The 23,139-nt window shown below is 29.4% G+C and overlaps 6 protein-coding genes across 11 annotated transcripts; 4 read left to right on the forward strand and 2 right to left on the reverse strand.

Annotated features, from left to right (window-relative positions):
- The first annotated feature begins 1,034 nt into the window (after positions 1 to 1,034).
- Positions 1,035 to 7,203, forward strand: LOC119601091 (proline-rich receptor-like protein kinase PERK9). The gene is made up of 3 exons (XM_037951822.1): positions 1,035 to 1,450; positions 5,506 to 5,769; positions 5,836 to 7,203. The coding sequence occupies exons 1-3, from the start codon at positions 1,439 to 1,441 to the stop codon at positions 6,577 to 6,579; spliced, it is 1,020 nt and encodes a 339-aa protein (XP_037807750.1). The 5' UTR covers positions 1,035 to 1,438; the 3' UTR covers positions 6,580 to 7,203.
- A 3,559-nt stretch (positions 7,204 to 10,762) lies between these two features.
- LOC119600925 lies at positions 10,763 to 11,276 on the forward strand. Its single transcript, XM_037951517.1, has 2 exons — positions 10,763 to 10,866; positions 10,929 to 11,276. The coding sequence occupies exons 1-2, from the start codon at positions 10,809 to 10,811 to the stop codon at positions 11,201 to 11,203; spliced, it is 333 nt and encodes a 110-aa protein (XP_037807445.1). The 5' UTR covers positions 10,763 to 10,808; the 3' UTR covers positions 11,204 to 11,276.
- Positions 11,277 to 11,827: 551 nt separating this feature from the next.
- On the forward strand, positions 11,828 to 13,005 carry LOC119601083 (pterin-4-alpha-carbinolamine dehydratase). Its single transcript, XM_037951794.1, has 3 exons — positions 11,828 to 12,062; positions 12,138 to 12,252; positions 12,644 to 13,005. Exons 1-3 carry the CDS (start codon positions 11,932 to 11,934, stop codon positions 12,941 to 12,943), a joined length of 546 nt encoding a protein of 181 aa, XP_037807722.1. The 5' UTR covers positions 11,828 to 11,931; the 3' UTR covers positions 12,944 to 13,005.
- On the reverse strand, positions 12,939 to 13,853 carry LOC119601076 (N-alpha-acetyltransferase 40). The gene is made up of 2 exons (XM_037951786.1): positions 13,371 to 13,853; positions 12,939 to 13,298 (listed from the first exon to the last, which is right to left on the reverse strand). Exons 1-2 carry the CDS (start codon positions 13,742 to 13,744, stop codon positions 13,058 to 13,060), a joined length of 615 nt encoding a protein of 204 aa, XP_037807714.1. The 5' UTR covers positions 13,745 to 13,853; the 3' UTR covers positions 12,939 to 13,057.
- A 671-nt stretch (positions 13,854 to 14,524) lies between these two features.
- LOC119600701 lies at positions 14,525 to 15,146 on the forward strand. The gene has a single exon (XM_037951147.1). The coding sequence runs from the start codon at positions 14,620 to 14,622 to the stop codon at positions 14,953 to 14,955; it is 336 nt and encodes a 111-aa protein (XP_037807075.1). The 5' UTR covers positions 14,525 to 14,619; the 3' UTR covers positions 14,956 to 15,146.
- Positions 15,147 to 15,609: 463 nt separating this feature from the next.
- LOC119600706 (maltase 2) lies at positions 15,610 to 19,351 on the reverse strand. 6 transcript variants are annotated; one of them, XM_037951160.1, is made up of 7 exons: positions 19,106 to 19,351; positions 17,854 to 18,089; positions 17,762 to 17,773; positions 16,383 to 17,632; positions 16,204 to 16,209; positions 15,936 to 16,073; positions 15,610 to 15,871 (listed from the first exon to the last, which is right to left on the reverse strand). In XM_037951160.1, exons 1-7 carry the CDS (start codon positions 19,269 to 19,271, stop codon positions 15,790 to 15,792), a joined length of 1,890 nt encoding a protein of 629 aa, XP_037807088.1. In that variant the 5' UTR covers positions 19,272 to 19,351; the 3' UTR covers positions 15,610 to 15,789. The 6 variants fall into 6 exon arrangements, with proteins under 6 accessions (XP_037807088.1, XP_037807097.1, XP_037807114.1 ...); XM_037951169.1 differs by having other exon boundaries at positions 17,854 to 18,086; positions 19,106 to 19,268; XM_037951186.1 differs by lacking the exon at positions 17,762 to 17,773.
- Positions 19,352 to 23,139: the final 3,788 nt, after the last annotated feature.

Raw genomic sequence — 23,139 nt, forward strand, 5'->3', positions numbered from 1 at the left:
TTTTTTATTAGATCTTCATTCCGATAATCAAGTCAAACCAAGAAAATTTACTTTCATAATAAATAGTTAGTATTAAATGTTCAGTAGCTTAATATTTAAAAATTTTTTTTTTACATCAACGTATGTATGTATATCGCCCTAAAAGAACTGGAGGGAACAGATGCCTCATCTCCTTGATTACAACAAAGAAGCATTGGATAAACTCCTTTAAAACAAACTAAATGAGCTTTGAAACTACAGAGGTGTTTTGCAGTCAAAACATAATTACTTCCGAATATTTGATGATAAGATCAGTTACTAGTTTTAGATATAAAAAGTACATTTGAATAATATACTTATCATCTCTTATAATTACTCGCTCTTGAACTCCAATAAAGATATGAGTGTGTTTGTGACAATAATAAAACGAAATTAAAATATACACCACTGGACTCTCCACTAATCCATGTTAACAATCAGCAAGATCAATAAAACATAAAAAAGTGTGCGTAAAATGTTTTTAGTTTTATTTTGTGGGTCTCTTTTTACAAAATGCACCCAATTGCAAGCAATACGTACATACATATGTATGTACGTTGTAGATAGATATGTACATACATAGATACAACTCATGTAAATACAAACAAATTAAAAACGTTGTTGGTTGCCAAGAATGACGTCGTCAATGACAACAACAATAACAAAAGCTATGAAACTTAACTCTGCAGCTGCAGTGACTATAAAATGTTGTTGAGAAGTACGCTCCGCTTAAATGAGACAAAAACAACAATAAAAACTATTCGGTACTTTCGTACTATTACTATAAGTACCACAGCAAAGTACCTCTAACACACAAACAATCGCAAATTTAATATCAATTTCAATTAGATTTCAGTTTCAGTGGATGTTGCTATTGCTGTTGCTATTACTCTTTCTGTTGCTGCTGCTGTTTTTTTTTTTTTTTTTCTATTTATGATGTTTGTATTTTCTGGCTCTTGTTGCTGCTGTTGCTGGTTCGTTACCAACGGTGGAAGAAAATAAGGTATAAAAGGTTTCGTACTCCCGTCTAACGGCTCAATCATACATTGACTCTTTCTGTGTAAAAACGTCTTAAATAAAAAGTGGTTTATTTTAAGTGGGAGAGATATTAATAAATCTCCTGTTCAAATCCCAGAAAAAATATACATATTTAAAATAAAGTGCAAAAACATATAAAAATCAAGTGTTGAAAAAATATTAATACGAATAATTTGAATTTACCAAGAAACGAACACCTTGGCTGAGTGAGACATAAGTGACATCCTGTGAATTACAAAATTTAACAAAAGCAACTGCAACAGCAATCAAGTATTAAGTGCAATTTGATTTATTCAAACGTTCCCTAGTACGTTGAACGTGATCGAATGTCAATAATTCTTGCCGTAGGCCTTTAAACGACAGAGAGACAGACAACGAAATCATGGATATGAAGGTGAATAATAAATAACATATAAAGAACAACACCATTAACAACAACTAATAGTTACAATATATGTATTTAATAAAATAATATTTGAACAAGAAAAACAAATTAAAAAACTAAAACATGTGTAGTGACAGACATAAATGATCAAGTGAATGAATAAAGAATGATGGAATAAAAAAAATGCATGACAGCAATAAGTGAACTTGCCTGCCTGATGGTCAAGTAGTCAACTGTTGCATTGCATTTTAAAAGAGGCAACGACGTATTATACCTATAGAGTAGTTGTAGTTTTGTATATTTGTGGATAATGATTTGGTATCCATTCATCCATCTATCTATCTATCCATCCGTACATCAGGCAGTCAATCAGACTGTAATAGGACTTCAATAGAATATTAATCGTATCGATGGTTTATTACATTCACTTGTATACAGCAATACATAGATAAATACATTCAGTTGCATACATACATATGCACTTAGATACAAAAACTACACATTACATAGTATATACATACATATATAACTGTATCAACTTCCAAGAATAAAGAGTGAATGGAATAATAGTGAAGTAAAGTAAAATAAAAAATAAATAAATTTCCATACTGAACTTTTATATTTTTTTTATCACATTAGAATAACTTTATAACGGTTAAATTCTTACAACGAACGAACGAATGAACAATGTAAAACATTCTTTAAATTCTTAACAGATTTTATAGTTAAACAAGAACAGTGATTGTTTCTTATTATTTATTTGGAAAATTATAACATTTACTTCAATTAAAACATTTTATACTCGAGAAAAATACAGACACATTAGACCGGGTTCAAATTAGAATTTACGAAAGCGAACTCAACTTTAACTTTTAAATATAACAACCTTCATTATTAAAATAAAAGTTTAATTATTATAGATTAGATTTTTGTTTACTTCCCTCTCTGAAATCTCTGAAATCATTTAAATCTTTGGTATGTGTAAAAGTTAATATCCTTATTTGAAAAGCAAATATTCCACACTATTAATAATTGAATATACTTCAGGCTTGAGTTCGAGACCCACTTGGGGATAATGTTTTTGAAAATTCTGGTTACATTCCAGGAAAAAAAAATTAAAATTTTAAAAGTTTATCCCCTATTATATCTGCTTCTTTCTTCAAGATATGTTAACCTGAAGTTTGAGACAACCATAAATTTACGGAAACTTAATTTTTCCTACATTTAGACTTAATTCGTAATAACTTTTCCCATAAAAATACTTTTTGAGTTTTGGAAAAATCTCTTGTAGTCGCTAAGATATCGTTCGTATAAGTTTTCGGTGTGAAATAAATGCAATATCAAAATTTTGGAATTAATATTTGTTTTTAGTTTTTTGTTAATATCTTATAGAACGAAGAAGATGTGTATAACAGAGGTAAAGTCTTAATTTAAAAGTCGACATATTGTAATTTTGGAAGGCATACAAACTTTATAAACAAATATTTCACCTCGTGCCTTTGACCTCCTATAACGTCTCAAATATGGTTTTCTTTTCAAATTTGGGTTTAGATTTTTTTATTATGTACGTTTCACAGTGTGCCTCCGGTGGGTAAGTGGTTAGTGTTCTAGTCTGTTAGACCGGAAGTTGTGGGTAAAGGAGCGCACAACAAGTGAATTTCTTCGGATTTAGTGTAACACACATGCTCATTTCAAACTAACTAACTAACCATGTAAATATGTTTCACAAAATTAGATTTTGTGTTTTAAATTCTTTGAATTATTCCAATTCCAAGATTCACTTCAAACTATTGATTTTTAACGTTGTCCATTAGGTTTGATCAATAATAAATAAATGTGTTATGAATTTAATCATAGTAGAAATTTAAAATTTTATTAATACATTTTTTTATAATTCGAAATAGTTTTTTTTTAGTTTCCGAAGGATACAATATATACAATTGTAATTCCAAAGGCTGCAATAACATATTAAAAAATGAATTCCCTGTGGAGAACTAAATATAAAATCAACAACATTTTTAAGTCTATGATAAAAAAACCAACTACAAAATTTGTAAGCAAACTCTAACATCTATTAAAATATAATAACGATGATAATGAAAGTGACGGTTCGGTCTTAAGTGTGTTAAGCTTCCAAAGTAACTGACAACTAACAGACACCGCTACAGGCATACTACATACGAGTATAAAACACTTTCATTTTCCTTAGACAAAACACACTCGAAAACTCTTAAAAAGTGTAAATAAATAAAAGTGTTGTAGACACTTGGGCTGTGACCCAAATATTTCAAACTCAAGTTCGTCTTAAAATTTGTCAAAATTTCAAATTTAACATTTTGTTATTTTAAGCCATACAAATTTATAAAATAAATAGAAAATGCACTTGTACAACTTGCATTCAATAATTGTATAAATAAACAAATTAAACAGTTTATTATTTAAATTTTGTAGACTCCGGTTGGAAACATTTTGCAACTTTTTAAAGTTCCGCTTTGAATTGTTTCAAATTGCACTCATTTAATTTAGTTTTTATTGGCGAAATAAAAACTATATTAAATGGAAAGAGTGATTTTTTATTAGATAATAAGACAGTGACCGTCAAAATTGGAAAGAACATTTATACTTTTTCCATTCTAAACTTTTTCTTTCGCCAAAAATGCGAACAATTAACTTGTTCGCTTCAGAAGTTACACAGAATGCATATAATAATGAAATGGGATGTTTCAATCTATTTTCAAAAACAGGAAAGGAAAATGAGATTTTCAGCTTTATATTTTGACTAGAACATTTGAATTTGAAATGTGGAAAATTGGAATATATTGAATGATGCTGAAAACAGACATATTTCGAACATATTTTTTCTGAATTGAAATATAATTTTGAATTGTTACTTCTTCTTGTTCATAATTGAATTGTGCAAAATATGGTTTTAATTGACACTGTACATTTATACAGTTTAAAATTGACATGATCATGAAAACATAGAACATTTCATTTAGACAATGTATTTATATAGAACGGCACCCAATAAGCTGGGAGTTACCACTGATATAATTCACATTCATACTAGAAATATAACAAGATTAACTGGTTATAAATTAAAGGAGATAAATAGTATTCATATTGTATACACATGTATACGATATATACGAACATATACGCTACATACATACTTAAATAATTTATTTTATACAACAAATACATACAATTTGTATTATTTTTATTAAAAATTTATTGTGTTTTCACACAAAGAATTACGCTCAAACATACAATTTATCAATATGGTTCAAATGAATTTTGATCGATCGATTGATCAAAATATTTTTTTTATTTTATTTAGTGGCGACACCCTTAAGTTGTCAAAACTTTTGTCAAACTTTTAAATTTTACATGTCAATCAATGTTTCGTTTCTAAACCTTATTAACAATTTTTAATATGATTATTTGGCAATTAATGAGATTAAATTGAAATTGACACTTCCGTCTTGTTTGTAAAGTAAAAAGTAATAATGTATAAATTATTTACACTTTAAGTAGCCAAAAAGCGGTTTTAGACTTTTATAATTAGAATTTGTAATTATAATTCTAGAAGAGAACATACTATTGATCACAAAGTAGGTGATTTCACAGCTGAAGTAACCATTTAGCAAACTCGAATCTAATACTTAAGTCAAATAAACAATTTTCATATTAATTTTATTTAATTAAAATCTAATCTAATCTATTAAAATATGGGAATACACATCCTAAGAGTATTTGGAATGTATGACAAAGATTTTCAGATCTTTTGTCTAATTTTGTTTGGACAAAGAAACGTACACACCCACTGAAAAAAAAATGTCAGCCAAGTATAATAGAATGGCGAATAGTAGAAATATTATAAAATTAAAGCTTCTTCTGCATTCCTGCCATGGACAATGTAGTTAAATGCGTGAAGGTCTCTTTTTGAATAGCAAAATATTGTCATGACACAAAACGTGTTTGTATATCCATAAAATTATTGTAGAAAATTCTAAATAAAAACACACCCAATAACATCGTGATGTTCTTTTGGAATTTTACAGATTATAACAATTATTGTCGCAATAATGGTGACAATTGGGTATTCTGAGGGAAAAGCAGCTTTGCGACGTAAGCCCAAAGTATATAATGCTTTGATAACAACAGACGAAGATTTGGTACAAAGTAGAGCCTACCCAGTGATACAACCCACAATACATGAATCTGGTATTGCTCACTATGGTCCATACAATCCATATGGTATTTATAATCCACATGTAGTAAGACTTGCTCAACCAATTGCACCAGCCTTGACACCGAAGGAGCAGGTTAGTTTTAAAATATCTTAATTTATGCACAAATAATTCAAATAATTATCTTCGGCTAATTTGTAGCTACATTATCCTTTACCTCCACCGCAATTTCCGCCTCAAATTATGGAACAACCTTTAATGCCACAACCTTTATCCGGTTATCCTCTACCGCAGAATCCACCAACAGCCCCAGCAGCAGAAAATCCACAAGCAGCTTCAATCCCACCTACAGGATTGGAAGAGCAACCGCAGCCTACAGTACAACCCCCGACTTTGGTGATGCAATCAGCTCCTGCAGAATTACCTAAAGATCCTAATCAACCTACTAAAATGCCATCAGAACAATTACCAATACCTCTAAATCAATATGGCTTACCACCTTCACTAATACCACTTAGACAACCGCAACCATACAATCCTCGTGCTTATCCTTATGGACCACAACCTTTCCATTTGCCACCATACAGATTCAATCAAATTCCTCCTTTGTATTATAATACTTTGCCAGGTTTAAGACAACAATTTCTACCACCCTATGACTATCTGCCAACGGGTCCACAATTTCCCTTAAGCAATACAATACCTACAGACAAATTATACCCTCAACCCCCCAGCCAACCGCAGCCATTACCAACAGCCGCACCTACACTCCCTCCTCTTACTACCGCTGAAGAACCAACCGAAAGTCCAGTACCATCTACAGACTCCACAGCACCTGAACCGGCTTTTGAAAATATCAAAAATGGCTCAAAAAGTAAAGATAGCAATGTACCAGATGTGCCACCACCACCAATACCATCGGGAGCCAAGTCTAAACAATCTTAAGTTGTCTTATATTTAAATAATCTTAAATATATTTGTGTATTGTATGTATTAGACGAATTTTTATAAGTTATTAAGTATTTATTACAATTATTATATTTTGGATCTTCAAGATACCATTGAACATACATATATCATAAGAAATCACTATTAGATTAATTAAGAACATAAAAACGCACCATAACAAAAAAAATGTCGATTTTAAAAATAAAAAATATTGCAAATAATTTTGATACAGAAACGTCTGCCTAAACAAGTGAATTCTAAATGATAATTGAAAATTCCTTTATTTGGTTGTCTAAAAGTGTCACATTTATATTTATACATTTCTAATCTTTAACAATTAGTAGAAACCAATTGAAATGAACACTTTTTAAGTAAATAACCAATTGTTTAGTACTAATAAAAAAATAAAAATATTAAGTATTAGGGTTATAGCTAATTTTTTACAAAAACTTTAAATAAATAATAAAAATCGTGTTGGCAATATTCACAAAAAAATCTTCTGCACCAAATGTAAAATTGTATATTTGCAAAAAATAAAAAAGTGATCACCTCATGTACATATAGTATATACCGAAAACATGGTAATGACTTGTACTTGCGCAACAACTTACTTTTCAATTACTTCTACATACTGTCTGAATTATTTAGGGGTCTAGTAATGACTTACAAATAACTTTATATGTAAGAACTTACTTTTAAGCCTTGACATTTTGTTTTCCAATTTTATTTTATTACACCAACGTCGGCTTTTTTATTCAAAAACAGAACTTAACTTCGTGGTAAGTGCTTGACTTAATATGCTATTTAGGAGTAAATATACCCATTACTTGGTAATAAAAGTTTTTGTGAACTTTTTCCGCGAGTACAAAAAATGAAATAACAGTAAATTTATTATTTTTATTGTGTTTTTAATGAAAGATTCTTGATATTATACAATACGAGTATTATAATAGTATTAATTATCATCTAATAAACATATTTTAGATGTGATTAAGATATCGTTTGTAAATTGGTTCGCTCTTTTCAATAAAAAATTTAGCGTAAATCGGTCTGAAACACGATTTCACTTGAGAAAAATCGTGGAAAGGAAACAGATAGTGGTTATCCATGGAAAATTACCACTCTTAAAGACCGTTAGGTGATTAAATTGTTCAAAATGGGCTCACGACAGATTTCAGTGAACGTTTCCAATTTCACAAATGAGCATATGGGCAATTCCATACGATTGTATGTGACATTCGTTCATCCCATTCGGAACCTTGTTTTCCAAAATATGGATTAAAATATGGCGATATGACAAAAAACGGAAGTGTTTTTAAAGTACATGTAAATATTTATGAAAATCTGGGAATTTTGTAGGTGTATCTTTTTGTTTTAATTTCTTACACTATGGGACATATTTTTCATTAGTAGTCCATAATTTTCAAATAAAAAAAGAAATTAATATAATTTTATAATAATCATATTTAAATATCGTACGTGACACATCGTATGTGACAGATTTTTCTCCTGATTTTTTTTTTTTAGGTTATAAAATATATATTTTGGAAATATATGCGTACACACACTTCAACAAATCAAAAGGAGTAGGAAAGTGCAGTCGGACATGGCCGACCTATATACATGTTTAAGCAATTTATTGATAAAAATAAAAAACTGGAGTTACATGGCGACCAGGGACAAATATGGACCGATCTTCATAAAATTTTGGGGTGTGATTTTAATTCATATAAAACTTATTTGTGCCAAATTCTATCATAATACTAGTGATTACAGGTGAGTTACGGACGTTTAAGTGTTTTTCTGAAATTAAACATTGAATGGAACTAGGCTCAAATGAGGTCCAATCGTTATGAAAATCGGCATAATGGTTTAGGCTTATAAACATTTTAGATCTGCCGATTTTTGAAGGGATAGTATTATAATTAACAGAATTATGAGCTAAAAAGTAATATTTTCGGGTCCCTTTGTATGGGGGCGAGGTGTAAAAATAGACCGATTTCAAAAATTTTCAACAGTCTTCGTCTTTGGTGCTACAAAATATCATATACCAAATTTTGTTGAATTATCTTCAAAAATGCAGAAGTTATAAGGGTTTTATTTTTTCAGTCGTGGTTTACCTTTTCATGGAATTGCCCATATGTGTGACTCTCTTTCATTAAAAACACAAATAAAAATTTACTCTTATCGCTACTACTACTCAGTTAAACTAGGCTTAACTTGCTGTTAGATTAAACTCGGAACAAATTTAGGCGGACTTTAACCGATGATTCTGTTTTTTTCAGTCAAAAACATAAACAATGAACAGATTATCTTTATCAGAAAAACCCGCCCTAAGGGTTTAATCTATATTTTGTTTTTCCAGTAATTAGTTACGTTACATATAATCTTAGTTTAACTGAGTGATATTGGCCAATTAAACCTTAGTTATAAATGAGAAGACACAATCAACAAAAACAATAAAATAATCAATTCGGAAGAAGAAAAACTTAATTTTTTAAGTAAATAGTAATTTTGTTATTTGTTTTATCAATATTATTATAGTTTTAAATGTTTATTTTAATTTTTTCTAAAATTTTTAATTTTACAAAAGTAATATTTTCAAAAAACAGCTGTTCATTGTTTATGTTTTTGACTGAAAAGTTGGCAGTACTGACAAAGTTAACTGCTCTTAAATCCATAACTGAAAAGCACAATTATCGGTTAAAGTCCGCCTAAATTTGTTCCGAGTTTAATCTAACAGCAAGTTAAGCCTAGTTTAACTGAGTGGTAAGAAACCCGCCCCAAATCATATATTTAGCCTTAGCATACATATCTTTACAAGAAAAAGAAGTACGTAAAGCAACACAACATCGTTTATATCATAAAAATTTGTCACGGTAAAAAAGAAAGAAAAAAGAAAACGTATATAGCACAAATATAAAATCGAAACAAACGTAAGTATGTATATAGCAAAAATATAAAATCGAAAGAACTGTCCTACTTGGAAAGACATTTAAAAATTGCTCTGCTGTTAAATTTTGTCGGTTACGTCTGTTTTGCGAAAAGGGGTCGATATGTACATATGTATGTATAGTAGACTGACTCACTTTGTATGGTGTTTTTGTTACCCCTCTCAAAATTTACCTTGCTTTGTTTTATAATGATTCCAAAAATATTTTAAGTATAGCGATGACCGTTCGTGAGCTGGACCAAATTTAAAAAAGGTATTTTTGAATTATTTTTTTTTAAATTTTCGTTTTGTTTAGAAACAATATACCCAATATGGGGTATCGTTTGAAAGGGGTTTTAAAGCAGCATCCAATGATAATTGTTATATTCCAAAAAATTAAAAATTGTTAGGTTTTTCATTAATATAAATAAAATGAATGCACAAATTTTCCTCACCACTGGACGTGGCTTCAAAAACCCTTTCAAATGATACCACATATCGTATATTTTGTTTAAGAAAAAACTCAAAAGGGACTTTTTTGTAACCGGCCCAGCCGGTCGGTCTAATGGGAACTATCATATTTTGAGGGGGGTAACTCAAGCACCATTTTTTGTTAGTCGGTCTAATGTATAGGCATTCATGCGGATGCAAAGGTTTTATTCTCAGGGGTAATATCTAAAAACACTTCCTATTATTTGCCAAGTCATTGAACTCTTTAAATTAACTTTCCAATTTGGTAATTTTTATGTGATTACCTCAAAGAATAATTTTACACAAAATAATTGCAGATGGAGCTATAAATGCATTTCATATTATCACATAAACACTGACTGGCAAATATATTTATGTACATGTATTTATGTACATACATATGTACATGTACATATTTATGTATGTACATATGTATGTATGTATAAACATATAAAATGTCAAAGAATCTTTAATGATTTTTCCCCTGATCTCTAGAGGATACATGTGTTATTTTTGTTAAAACATGAGTAGCAACAATAGCTTAGAACAAACTATATGCAAAATTGCAATAATTTTTAAAAGAATTATAATGATCATCATACATTTATACATGTACACTTTCGCTTTCATCCACAAACTGACATTTACACCAATTCAAGTGCAACAAAAAGTCCAGGCACAGTCAATGACTGTTATCCCCACGGGATTAAACATATGGTGATTAATTAACCAAACAATATTAACATGGAATACTACAAAAAATATATAAAAGGAGGAGATTTTAAACAACCATCTACAGTCTAAAATTGTTCTTTAAAGTGAAATGAAACTAAATTTTAAATTTATTTCAATAATCGTCTTATTGCTTGGATTGTTCTGTGGTACGTAAAGAATTGGAAAATAAAAATATATAATTTATTCGAGGATCTTTTTAATTGTTTAGGAACCCAAGCAAGCACTTTTAAACCGTTTGTGCGCAGTCGTTACAGTTTACGTTGGCGTAAAACTACAGAGATGCCCAAAGTTTGGGATTCATCGACAGCTTCCAGCGTTAATCAGGAAACGGAAAAAATTTCTTTAAAACCCATCGATATATCGGAGAACCTCGCCGACAATACCATACATTTAACAACTGTCAAGCCATTATTGAAAACATCTACTCATTCGACAGACTATGATTATTATAATAATGAGGTCGAGGAAGAACATAAAAATTAACTCGACAAAATTTTATAATATTTTTTATATGGTTATAAAACTAGGAAAAAAGAATTAAGAAAATTAATAAAAGTTATTTTTAATAAAATCTTAAACTAAATAATCAATCAAATGAAAGTTTTTTTTTTTTATACAAAAAACTGATTCTAAGCCAAGGCCAATTATTTCGAAAGTAATAATACCCTAAGTATTTTCTTTTAGATTGAATTTTATTTTAAGCAATCAACCATTCTTCAAAGGCATTCCCAAATTTTAATTCCTAGAATTAATCCTTAAAGCATTCGATGTATTTAAATTAATTTCCTAATGAATGAATTCCTATGGAAATTAAAAATATTTCTAAATGATAAAATTTTATTCGAAATCAATCAGATACAAAAAACAGTTAAAATACTTTTTAACATTTTGAAATAAAAAAACTTATCATTGAATTTCTCAGGAATTAATTCATTATTTCCAATAATATTCGAATCTTTATGACAAAGCTTATTCCTTTAATCTAATAAATAACAAAAAAAATTAAAATAAAAATAACCTGCGAAAAATTTTAAAATATATTTTTCACGGTGTAATGTCATTAAATAATATTGAATTCACCCTGTATTATAAATACATCTATATGGCAACATTTACTAAAACAGCTGAAATCGTTATAACATAACGTTCATCGTCGACAAAATTGTTTATGTTTAAAAATTTTAACAAAAAACTAAAAAATATAAATAAAAATGCAAAGAGGAGTTACATTATTATGTTCATCAAGACTTGGCAGGATTCAATATCAAAAGTTGTTCGCTAGTACATTTGATGGAAAAATCACTCCTCTTCTTCATCCCTCTACAACAGAAGGTTTAATTGAGTAAGAGAGATAAGATACAGTATTAAAAAGCTTTAAGTACAAGATTTCAAAAGCATTTTTGTGTATTGTTTAAAGTTGCAGTAAGAGATTGAAGTTGATTGAGAATACAAGATTTGTTGGACCAACAGTAACCAAAAGACAGTATACTACGACAGGCGTAAAAACTCAGACCATTGCCAAGAAAAAAATGGTAAGTAATTGGATACACATTTTGTGGGATATTTTATATAAATAACATATAAAAAAATCCTAAACACTTGTTGAGTCATTTTAATAAATATTCAATATATTATTTTACTTAAATATGTACAAAGTATTTTAAGAAAATTTTAACCTTAAGGTCATTCCAAATATTGATAAGACCTAAAAATCTTGAAAAATAAAGTGAAAGTATTTACAAATTTAAAAGTTTAAGTGGTTCATGTGCAAACACAATGTTATTAACAAACAATTAAAATAAAATTAAAACCGGTTTAAATAATTTAACATTTTTGATGCTTTTGTTGAGAACAAGAAGTTCATTGCATTCAAATTTTAGTTGTAAATGTAAAATTTATCAAATATTTTTGTTTCCATTTTAGACTAAACTTACCGAACAAGAACGTGCCGAAGTTTTGCAACCTCTATTGAATGCTGGTTGGAGCATGGTAAATGGTCGGGATGCCATATACAAGGAATATTTGTTCAATGATTTCAACCAAGCTTTCAGTTTTATGTCCGGAGCTGCCTTGTTGGCCGAAAAAATGAATCATCATCCTGAATGGTTTAATGTCTACAATAAAGTCCAAGTAACTATGTCAACACATGACGTTGGTGGTCTTAGTGCTAAAGATATACGTATGGCCAAGTACATGGAAGAACAAGCTAAACGCTTCCTTTAAGTTTTTGTTGAAATAGTTTGTAATTTTTCTTTTGTAAAAATAAAGATGTGTTGTTAGTTTAACTTAGCTTCAGCTTTGCCATATCTGCTGGCAGATGTTACTGGGGAACTTAAACTATGTTAGGTTAGTGGGTTTGGAAAGAATTTCATAGTCAGCTTTTTCTAACACATCGGGGGAGGAATCATCCAAAGTATAGCCAATAGCCTTGAAAAATGCTTTAGCATTTTCATTATTTTTGAGTACGGTGAGTACAACCTTCTGCATTTTCCAGTGTTTCGCACATTGCTCTAGGGCCAGCATCATATGTTTGCCCAAACCCTGTCTTTGGGCAGTAGGCTCAATTTGCATCTCGTAACTGTGGATTGAAATAAAAAACAAATAAAACTTTTCTAATTCTTATATTTACAAGGAAATCAATAAAACTTACCAGTACAACACGCTGTGACCATAGTCCATATCAAATCTAAACATCGAGTAAGCCACAGGTGTCTTATTTGCGTCTACTGCTACCAAATATCTTGCCCATGACTTATTTAAATCACTTTGCTTTACTTTTGGCTGCCAACCCATACTTAACTGTTTGTAAAACGGCGATACATTACGTTCCGCTAGTTTGAAGGCCCATTTCAAAGTTTTGCCATCCATATCATTTTTAGCTCGACTATAAAGGAAGAATTCCACTGCAGTACTAGATTTGTAGCTTAAAACATCTGTTATGCTTTCGAAGGGATTCTTTGCTCGTGATGCATTCTCTATATTACGATGCTGGTTAGATGCACTATTTACACTTGTATTTGTCATTTTGTTCACTTATTGAATGTTTTTATTAAAATTTTATCAGTCCACAACACAATTCACTAAAACACGACACAAAAAACTTTATTACAAAAAAGTCCAATAAGAAAGGCGGTAAATAATTGTTTACATAGGGTCGCATTTGTATTGCAAAAAAAAAACTGTGGCATCACTGTATAATGAATATGTTTTGCAATTTCTTTTTTTTTTAATTTATTTTTTATTCCAGTGGAATAATTCCACTGTAATTTTAACCCAAATCTTTTTAAAAACATAAATTTTGATGGTAAAAAAATTGTTTATTTTAAAATGAAATATGTATTTTTAAAATAATCGAATCTGGCAGCACCATTTACAAAGCATTTTCGTAAGCAATGTTGGTAAATGTGATAAATAAAAACGCCAATATTTACAATATTAAAAACAAACACCGATATTTATCCATAAAAAACTATATAGAATTAGAAATATTAGATTTTATAAAGCAATAAGGTGATTCGTAATTTTGGTGGAGACCAGTAAACTCAGGACCGGAGTTCGGGAGTTCCAGCTTCCTATGCCAAAGTATAGGTGGGATTGGTAGTTCTTAGACTAGGCCTTTTTAGGCGTAAGCCGTAATTGGTGATGGCGTTATGATATATCGAGGCCATATAACTCCTCCTTACTGATATCATACTGTTAAGGGGCAAAACCAAACCGAGGCAATAATTAATATATAATTAATTACAGTTACAATGAAAAAATAACTAACTAACACATGAATTATTTTTTGCTGACAACACAAAAACCTTGAATTGGCACCACCCTTCACAGCTGTTTAATGTTTACATTTTTGAGTTTCTGCAACATTTTATAGAGAAGTTAATTTTGTTAAAAATAAAATGTTTAAAAAACCTAAGAGCAACAAAAATATTACTCCACCCTCGGCACCTACTTTGGATGAGATTTTGTCAGACATTGAAACATTCCAGGTGGATGTAGAGCAACTGAGCAGCAAAAACAAAACACCCGACGTAGCCGTAAACAATACAGAAGAGTGGTGGTCCGTTTTCGAACAATTCATTGAGGATTTAAAGTGTTTGGAAATGGTGCACAGTGAAGTTGAAGGCTTTAAAATTAAACTTGAATCTTTAAAACTAGAAATTGATACAGAATCAAAGCTATTGAAGAATGAAATAGACCAACAGCAGCAACTGATTGACGTGGCACTGGAATAACTTACCGCATTATGGGTGGAATGATTTCATATTGTGTCCACTGTTCATTTATTGTAGGTTGATAGTCTTAAGATGTATTAACCGCCGTTGCTACAAATAATAAATGTACCGAACGTTATATGTATACCTTTTTCATAGTACACACATGATAAATATTTAATAAAACAAATTTTAAACAAAAATTTATTTAATATCTATGGATTTACATATCCGTGTTATTATTAATTTTGTATTTGTTTTTTCATATTAATTCTTATTAAAACTTGACTAACCTGGCGTGTTGAGGAACAGATACGGAATTGGATTTGAAAGCAAACATTGGATAAATGTGATTTTATATTCGATAATACTAGATTCAACTTATTATATTGAATTTCATTAATATTGAATTTCACATAATATGTACATTGGATTAATAACACATTATGTATGTTATTTGTCGTTTTAATTCCAATTCCAACATTAATTGGAGTCTATGACAAATACATGATTATACTTGATATATCAGTCCAGGTCAGTGCAATGTTTGTCAAATTATAATTTTCTACCACAATCGAAATAGATTAACTCTTACGATCGATACAATGTTATCAATTGGAATCGATCAAAACAATAGTATAAATTAACCAGAAAATGTAAAATTAATAAACAACATTTAATATTTGCAATGAACTTTTAAGAACAATTTATTTAAAGCAAACGATAATATGTAGTATAACTTTTTTAAATATTCATATATTTTTTTTAATTTAATTTGAGTATGTTCTTCTTAAGCAATTCTTTTATTGTATAACTCTTTATAACATGATAAAGTTATTGAATGTCACTCTGCTCTTAATCCGACTTAACGGGGACATATGACAAAACAGCTGTTGACAATGGAGCAACTTCGAAATCAGAAATTGAAATCTGGCCACTAAAATAAAGATAAAATTAAATTTTATATATTTGATAAAATTATTAAAGAAAAATATATTTACGTTTTAGTGGCATTAGATGCATTGCTGAAATATTTCACATTCATTGTTTCTGGTAAACTTGCGTTGCCCAAGTTAAGAGGTTGATTAAGCTCAGTGGGATTAAAAACAACTAAATAACCAGGATTTCCAGACTTTATCCTATGCAGAGGCAAAATATAAATATTTTTTTAATACCAATAAAAAAAAGTTGTATATAACAGATACATATATGTAAATATGTAAAGAATATATAAAATGTGATATTTAAATGTTTAGATATTCCCCTTACCTTTGTCTAATGGTGGTACCATTAACCATTTAGTTTAGTTATTTGTGTATTTAGAAAGTAATGTTAGCAAAGTGTTAAAAGATAAATGAAAATGTTTAATGAATTTATTAGACAATGTCATGCCATATCTCATGAGTTAGAAATATATTAGATATTGTTAAAAGGAAAATATTATTTACCTGGTGTAAGCAACCAATGGATCTACCGATAACATATCAAAGTCGCCATGCATGTAAGAGGGTGACGAACGCCATTGTTCGAATTGGTCGTACACTTTATTTGTAATATTACCGTATACTTCATCACCCACGGGAAGCACAGGTGTGCCAGGCAACAAAGATAAGAACAAATAAATGGAAAATGGACTGACAGTTGCTTCATCACCCAAATCGGCAACATTCCATTGTACCCAATTGTTATTAACGTCTTGCATAATGCCCGCTAGTTCGCTGCTCAATTTCTTGCCTTTGGGGGCAGCTAAATTCTTCACAAATTGTCCATAGATTGGAATATCGACACCCATCTCTCCTGCGCTGGTCTTGTAATTTTGAGGACGTATGATATCATCAGCCACCGAAAGGAAGGCATCAGCCGAACTATTCTTAACCACGGCACGATATTCATAGAGAACATCTCCCAAACCTTCCTGGAATGTGGTTTGGCTGTGAGTCCAAAATCCATATTGAGTTAGATCATAATTTGTAGTAACAGCTGGTATTTCATTTTTAAAGTTCTTCGATAATATAAAGAATTTGGTATTCTTCAAACGTATACCCCCAACACCCAATTCTATAGCATGTTGAAGCACATCACTCAATTCATGTTTTACGATAGAGTCATTCATATGCAAGTCGTAAAGACCATCACCGAATTGTGAAAGCACATAATTGCCTGGCATCACTTCAGCCCAAGCCGAACCATTTACCAAAGACAACCAATTATTAGGAACTTCGACCTTTTCAGTCCATACAAATGCCGAACGCTTAGTTTCATCGTCTAATGCTTGTTTCAATAGTCTAGACGACTTAGGTACGTAATTGGCTGTAATATCAAGAATAACATGAACCTTGCTATCCTTGTAGTGATTAACGAGGTTCTTGATTTTTTCCTCAACTTCTGGTTCCCGTATATTATAAGTATCTTCTGCTGGTAACTCATAAATTACACCGCTGGCTTTCATTTGGCTAACTACCGCAACATTTTCATTGTTCACCTCAAAAGTGGGGAATTTAGCTAAAATGCCACTCTTGTACCAGGGCAGTGGTTCAGGTGCAGCGCATTTTGGTGCATCAACAATAATTAGGATCGCACCAACCAACATTCCCAACCAAACCAACCAGAATGATATAAAGAATATCCAACGCAAACGTACCCAGAAGGGATCATTGGCATATTTCATTAGCTCCTCTTTAGTCATGCCGGTAAAAGCCTGCGCAGATTACAATAAAAATAATGATACTTAAAATATGTAGGTAGTTCGGATAGAGAAAAATATTATATACATATATGCTATATTTCGGTTGATGCATTTAAATTTTGTTAAATGATTATTACCAACCTCTTGTTTATCCTAGGCATACATTAAAAAAGTGATACAAAAAAATGGATAATTATTCCATTTTACATATTCTTAAAACTAAACACACTTACCTTTCCATTGACAACACCAATATCGATCTTAGCATCTCCATTTTGTTGATCTCCCTTAATAAATTTGACTTCTTCACGCTTGTCAGCCAATTTTTCGTTATCTTCGGCACCCAACATTTGCTCATCGGCACCATCATTTACATTGTTCTCTTCCTGCACCATTTTGTTATCGCCTGAAGGGGTTTCCTCTTTCAAAACAACTACGTTATCAAGTGGCGATGTTGAACACTTTTCTACTGCAAATAAGAATTTTTATGAATGAATGTCGAGCCTTCTTTGTTGTTTTAAAGATAACGTATTATACGATGTTTATATAGTAAATTGTCTTATCTTTATTTTAAAAGTGATTTATTGTAATAACCATAGCGGTTGAATTCAAAGTTAATATTAATATGGTTGAGTTGAATTGTTTTATTAATTAATTTGTATTTATAAAGATAGACATATCGTTACTTAGAACTGAAATAGTCACTCCAAACAACTTTTATCATAGCTAAATTCATGAGTATATTCAAAAAGATTAACAAATATTTTATAAGCCTTGGGATTGAGCTTAAACCTTTTTAAAAATTGTGCAGCAGGTCTAAAGGCTAGAGCTAGACCCAGCACATTTTCGGAAATATGTTAGTACAAAATATGTACGTATGTACCTGTGTATATGTACATATTTCAATATTATTATTTTCGGTATTGGTTTGAAAATTTATGCCAGTACTTGGGAATGGACTTATTTATTATTTAAGATCTTGTTTAATATTATCTAAAGATAAAACTCAAATTAATTTTGCATAATTTTCATAAGCATAATCAAAATTTAATGAAGCTTATTAAAGTCGTTAATACAAATTGAATTAAATTGCTTTGTAGTTTGATTAACTACAATACATATTTTTTCTTAAAGTGGATATGTATGTAGTATGTACAATAATTGTATCAAGTGGAAAAAGTTTTGCTGACGCAATAGATACTTGATATTTTAGTATACATATTCCTAAGATTTTGCTTACATATGTACATCATTTATTCATTGTCACAAAAGCATTTCCTTTAGAACTTTGCCACGTGTGGCGAGGAGGGGAATTTACAAGTTATTTTACATAAGGTTAAAAACCAAAATTGTACGTAGATTTCTACACACAAACCAGAGTACAAAATGTTTAACTTTTGACACACCCATGGTCGCACTTTTCATAAAACATTTTTTTCACTAAGTTATTTTTTATCTTAAATGTATTACTTATTAAATTCTTACCTTTATTGATACTTGCAAATTTATTCTGATCTTTAAGTTTTTCTGTATCTTCTGAAATGGGTTTATAAATTTCCACTTCTTTGTCAGTCTGCCTTTCGGAACAATCTAACGTTCCACAGTTGCTCACATTCACTTTTCGACTGTTTCTTTTTAGCAAATTTTTCATTTTTTCTTTCTATTTTATATTCGTATTTTTGGGGGATGAAATTCTTGAGTTACCAGATGAGTAGATTCGTTGTGACTTGGCAGCACTGAAATTCAAAAACATTTAAATTTAATGTTTTAAACGTTTGAATTTAAAATTTGACTTGATTTATTTTTATGTTTACGTTTGTTTAACAATATGAATTTAGTGTTTTTATTTATACAAAATTCTCGTAAAATTTTCTTTTTATCAATAAATTTATCGACAAATTTTAATTTATCGAAAGAAAATATCGAAAAATTTTCTGTTTATCAAAAATTTTATGATAAAGGTATCGTGCTCTTATTAAATAAAAAAATAAAAATTATTAAAAATTTAGACAATTTTTGCTTTATATCAGAAATTTTCTATTTATTTTCATTACAAAAAAATCTTTTTGGAAAAATTCTTGATATTTTGATAATTATTTTTTTCTTGAAAACGTTTACATATACATATGTAGTATTTCTTTTAGGGCCAATCTTTAGGTGAAAGATTAGCGATTAAATTAAAATTAATCCTCGAAAGATGTTTTTGAGTACTCAATTTGTTAATTTTGTTTGCAAGTTTAAGCGCCCAGTGGAGGTGGTTTAATCGTAAGCACGAAATGCAAAAGTGTAAACAGCTGATGCAAAAAAATTAATAAAATTTTTATAAATATAAATAAATATAAAAAATGTTCTATTTATTGATTAGTATAAATTTTTGGACACTTGAAAATACATTTTTTTGTTTTTAATTTAAGATTTTATTAATTTTCATATTAAATCTTCTTCTTTTTTATAAAATATGCATTGTTTTGATAACAAACAGTGACGTTTTCTGTTGTTTTGTATGGCAACACTGCGAAGTTTAATCTTGTACTCAAAAACATCAAAGGGGATTAACATAAGATTAAATTTATTTTTAGATTAACTGATCTGATTATTAATTGGCATTTGATTACCATCTCAAAACCCCGCTCTTATTGATCATTGATTGATAAATTTATATTTATCGAAAAATTCAATAAAATTTCTATAAATTTTGATTTAGTAGTTTTCGATAAATTTCATTTTCTTAGAAAAAATAAAAATATTTTTATGGAAAAATAATTATACATACAAAAAATTATATATTTCTTGATTGAGTTTATTCATCAACATTTTTTATAATTTCATTAGAAAAAAGATTTGAGTGAGAATATCGAAAATACATAAATATATGTATTAATTTAAATTTCGCTTGTTAATAATTGGAAATTACTTTAAAATAATTTGTAAATATGTATGTATGTATGTATGTATGTATGTATGTATGTATGTATGTATGTATGTATGTATGTATGTATGTATGTATGTATGTATGTACATGATTGTTTTTGCCGTTATAAAATTATACAAGAGGGTTTCCCAGATTAAAGGAATGATGCAAAAAAATCTATTAAAAAGACACCTTTTTATATAATAAATTATTTTTTAATTTAATAATGACGTCTACTGTATAAATTACAACAAAGAGTGAATAAAAGCCTTTCTTTAAATCCTTTTCATAACACTGAATAAGCAAAATTGCAATTTTTAACATTTCATTATTAATAATTTATAAATAAATATTTTAAATTATTATGACTTTATTAAAATTGCTATAATTTTAATCCAAAAATATATTCATTTTAAATTTTTAACAATGAAATATGTATGTATCTTTATAATTTCTGATGTAATTTTGCGTACCACTTTCTACAGAAATGTTTGTATTTTTTAAATGATCACTTTCAGCACGTACGTAACGTTCAGACCGATGCACTTAACCAAACTTAACTAAAGTCGTTCGAATATATGAATCTAACTTTAAACGCTTGATTTGAGCTCAATCTGAAAATTGAAATTGCAATTTGCAGACTTGAAGAAGCAGGTTTGAAGAAATGTACAAAGAAATCATAATATGTGCGATTGACTGGCTATTAATACAATGCATACATGGACATAATTCGCAAAAGTATTCATGTACAATAACGTACTTTTACATCAAGATCAGGTTAACACAAAAATAATTTCAAAGTTTTTTTTTAACCAGGAACTCTATAAATATATTTATTCAGATAAGGAAAACGTCTGCGTATTTATTGTATGCGAATTTAAATTTATGTAGTTTGAAAACTTATAAGATAATTTTGTATATAAGTTTGTCATTCTGTCTACATAAAAGTGTAATTTTTGTGTTATGACAATTTACTAGCAAGTAATCAACATACAATGTATAAATTAGGGTGGTATACACATTTTATAAAAATGTTTAATACAAAGGAAAGTTACACAAAATAAAAAATTACATAAATATGTATATGTATTTTTTTCAGTTTTTTACCAAATCTTGAAATAATTTATTACAAAAAATTACCTTAATGTTTATTCGTCCACACTTGTATCCTATGGGGTGACCCTAACGAGAGCAGGACGAGAAGCTTCCTCAAAATGAACAAGTCTGAGGTTAGTATGATTGTACGTATTCTGAGTGGACACACAGTATTACGGGTACAGCCGAGAGAGGACATTGAAACTCTGGAGCATATTCTTTGACATTGTCAGGCTTTCGCCGAAATTAGATCCAAATATCTTGCGAGTAATATTATTCCGTAAATAACATCCCTCATCAAAAAATTCTGATTTTGTATTAAAAAAAAATTTAAGAAGAAATATCTAAAACTGTAATGCATTTACCGCGGAAACTATTTTGCGCTCGGGACTTTTATACTTTTTTATACTCTATGAGGAATGGGTAGGGCCGATTAGAAATTTTCAAAAATTCTATAAAAGTGACCCGTATGTACATTAGAGTGCTCCAAAAAAACGAAGTTGCGAATTTTGCCCGTCCCCCCTCTAGAATTGTTCTTTGGGTTGTAAAACTATGTCATACAAGAAATTAGGCTGATAACGTTAACAGGTGCCGCAACGGCTCTGAAGTTTTCAAGTGCATTTACAAGGGGAAAATATCGATTTTTTCAGTTTTTGCTCAAATTTGGCAATTTAGTAATAAATTTTGAACTTAATTGTAAAGGAATCATAATGTGCACAGATTAAGCATTTCGGAAAGATATAAAACACAAAAATGACTTGAAAACTTTAAAAGTTATTGCGAATTCCCCAGGCCATAAATTCGAAATGTGACAAAAAAAAATACTTTTTTTGGGATATATTCTAAAAAATCATTTTGTTACTTAAAATATATCTATAATTACTCGAATATTAAGAGATCTCATGGGGATTTATGGTCAATAGCATAAATCCCCATGAGATCTCTTTAAAATTTTGAAATTTGTTTAACAAAGATTCAAAAAAACTGAAATTGGAGATTTGAAACTGCCGTTGAAAAAATCAAACTTTTTTGAAAATAGCTGAGAACGAGTTAGCTTTATCTTATAAGAGCAAAAACTAATATTCGAGTAATTATAGATATATTTTTAATAACAAAATGATTTTTTATAACATATCCCAAAAAAAGTAATTTTTTTTTGTCACATTTCGAATTCATGTGCTGTGAGACACGTTAATGGCCTGGGAATTCGCAATAACTTTTAAAGTTTTCAATTTTCGTGTTTTATATCATTCCGAAATGCTTAATCTGTGCACATTATGATTCCTATACAATTAAGTTCAAAATTTATTACTAAATTGCCAAATTTGAACAAAAACTGAAAAAAATCAATATTTTCCCCTTGTAAATGCACTTGAAAACTTCAGAGCTGTTGCGGCACCTGTTAACGTTATCCAATCAGCCTAAATTTTTGTGTGACATAGTTTTACAACCCATAGAACAATTCTAGAGGGGGGGCGGTCAGTCAGACAAATTTTTTTTTCCTTCATGCAAG

The sequence above is a fragment of the Lucilia sericata genome, unplaced genomic scaffold (genome assembly GCF_015586225.1).
Source record: "Lucilia sericata isolate MDLA Ls3-8-SP2 unplaced genomic scaffold, ASM1558622v1 Contig000005F_arrow, whole genome shotgun sequence".
Taxonomy (NCBI): Eukaryota; Metazoa; Arthropoda; class Insecta; order Diptera; family Calliphoridae; genus Lucilia; species Lucilia sericata.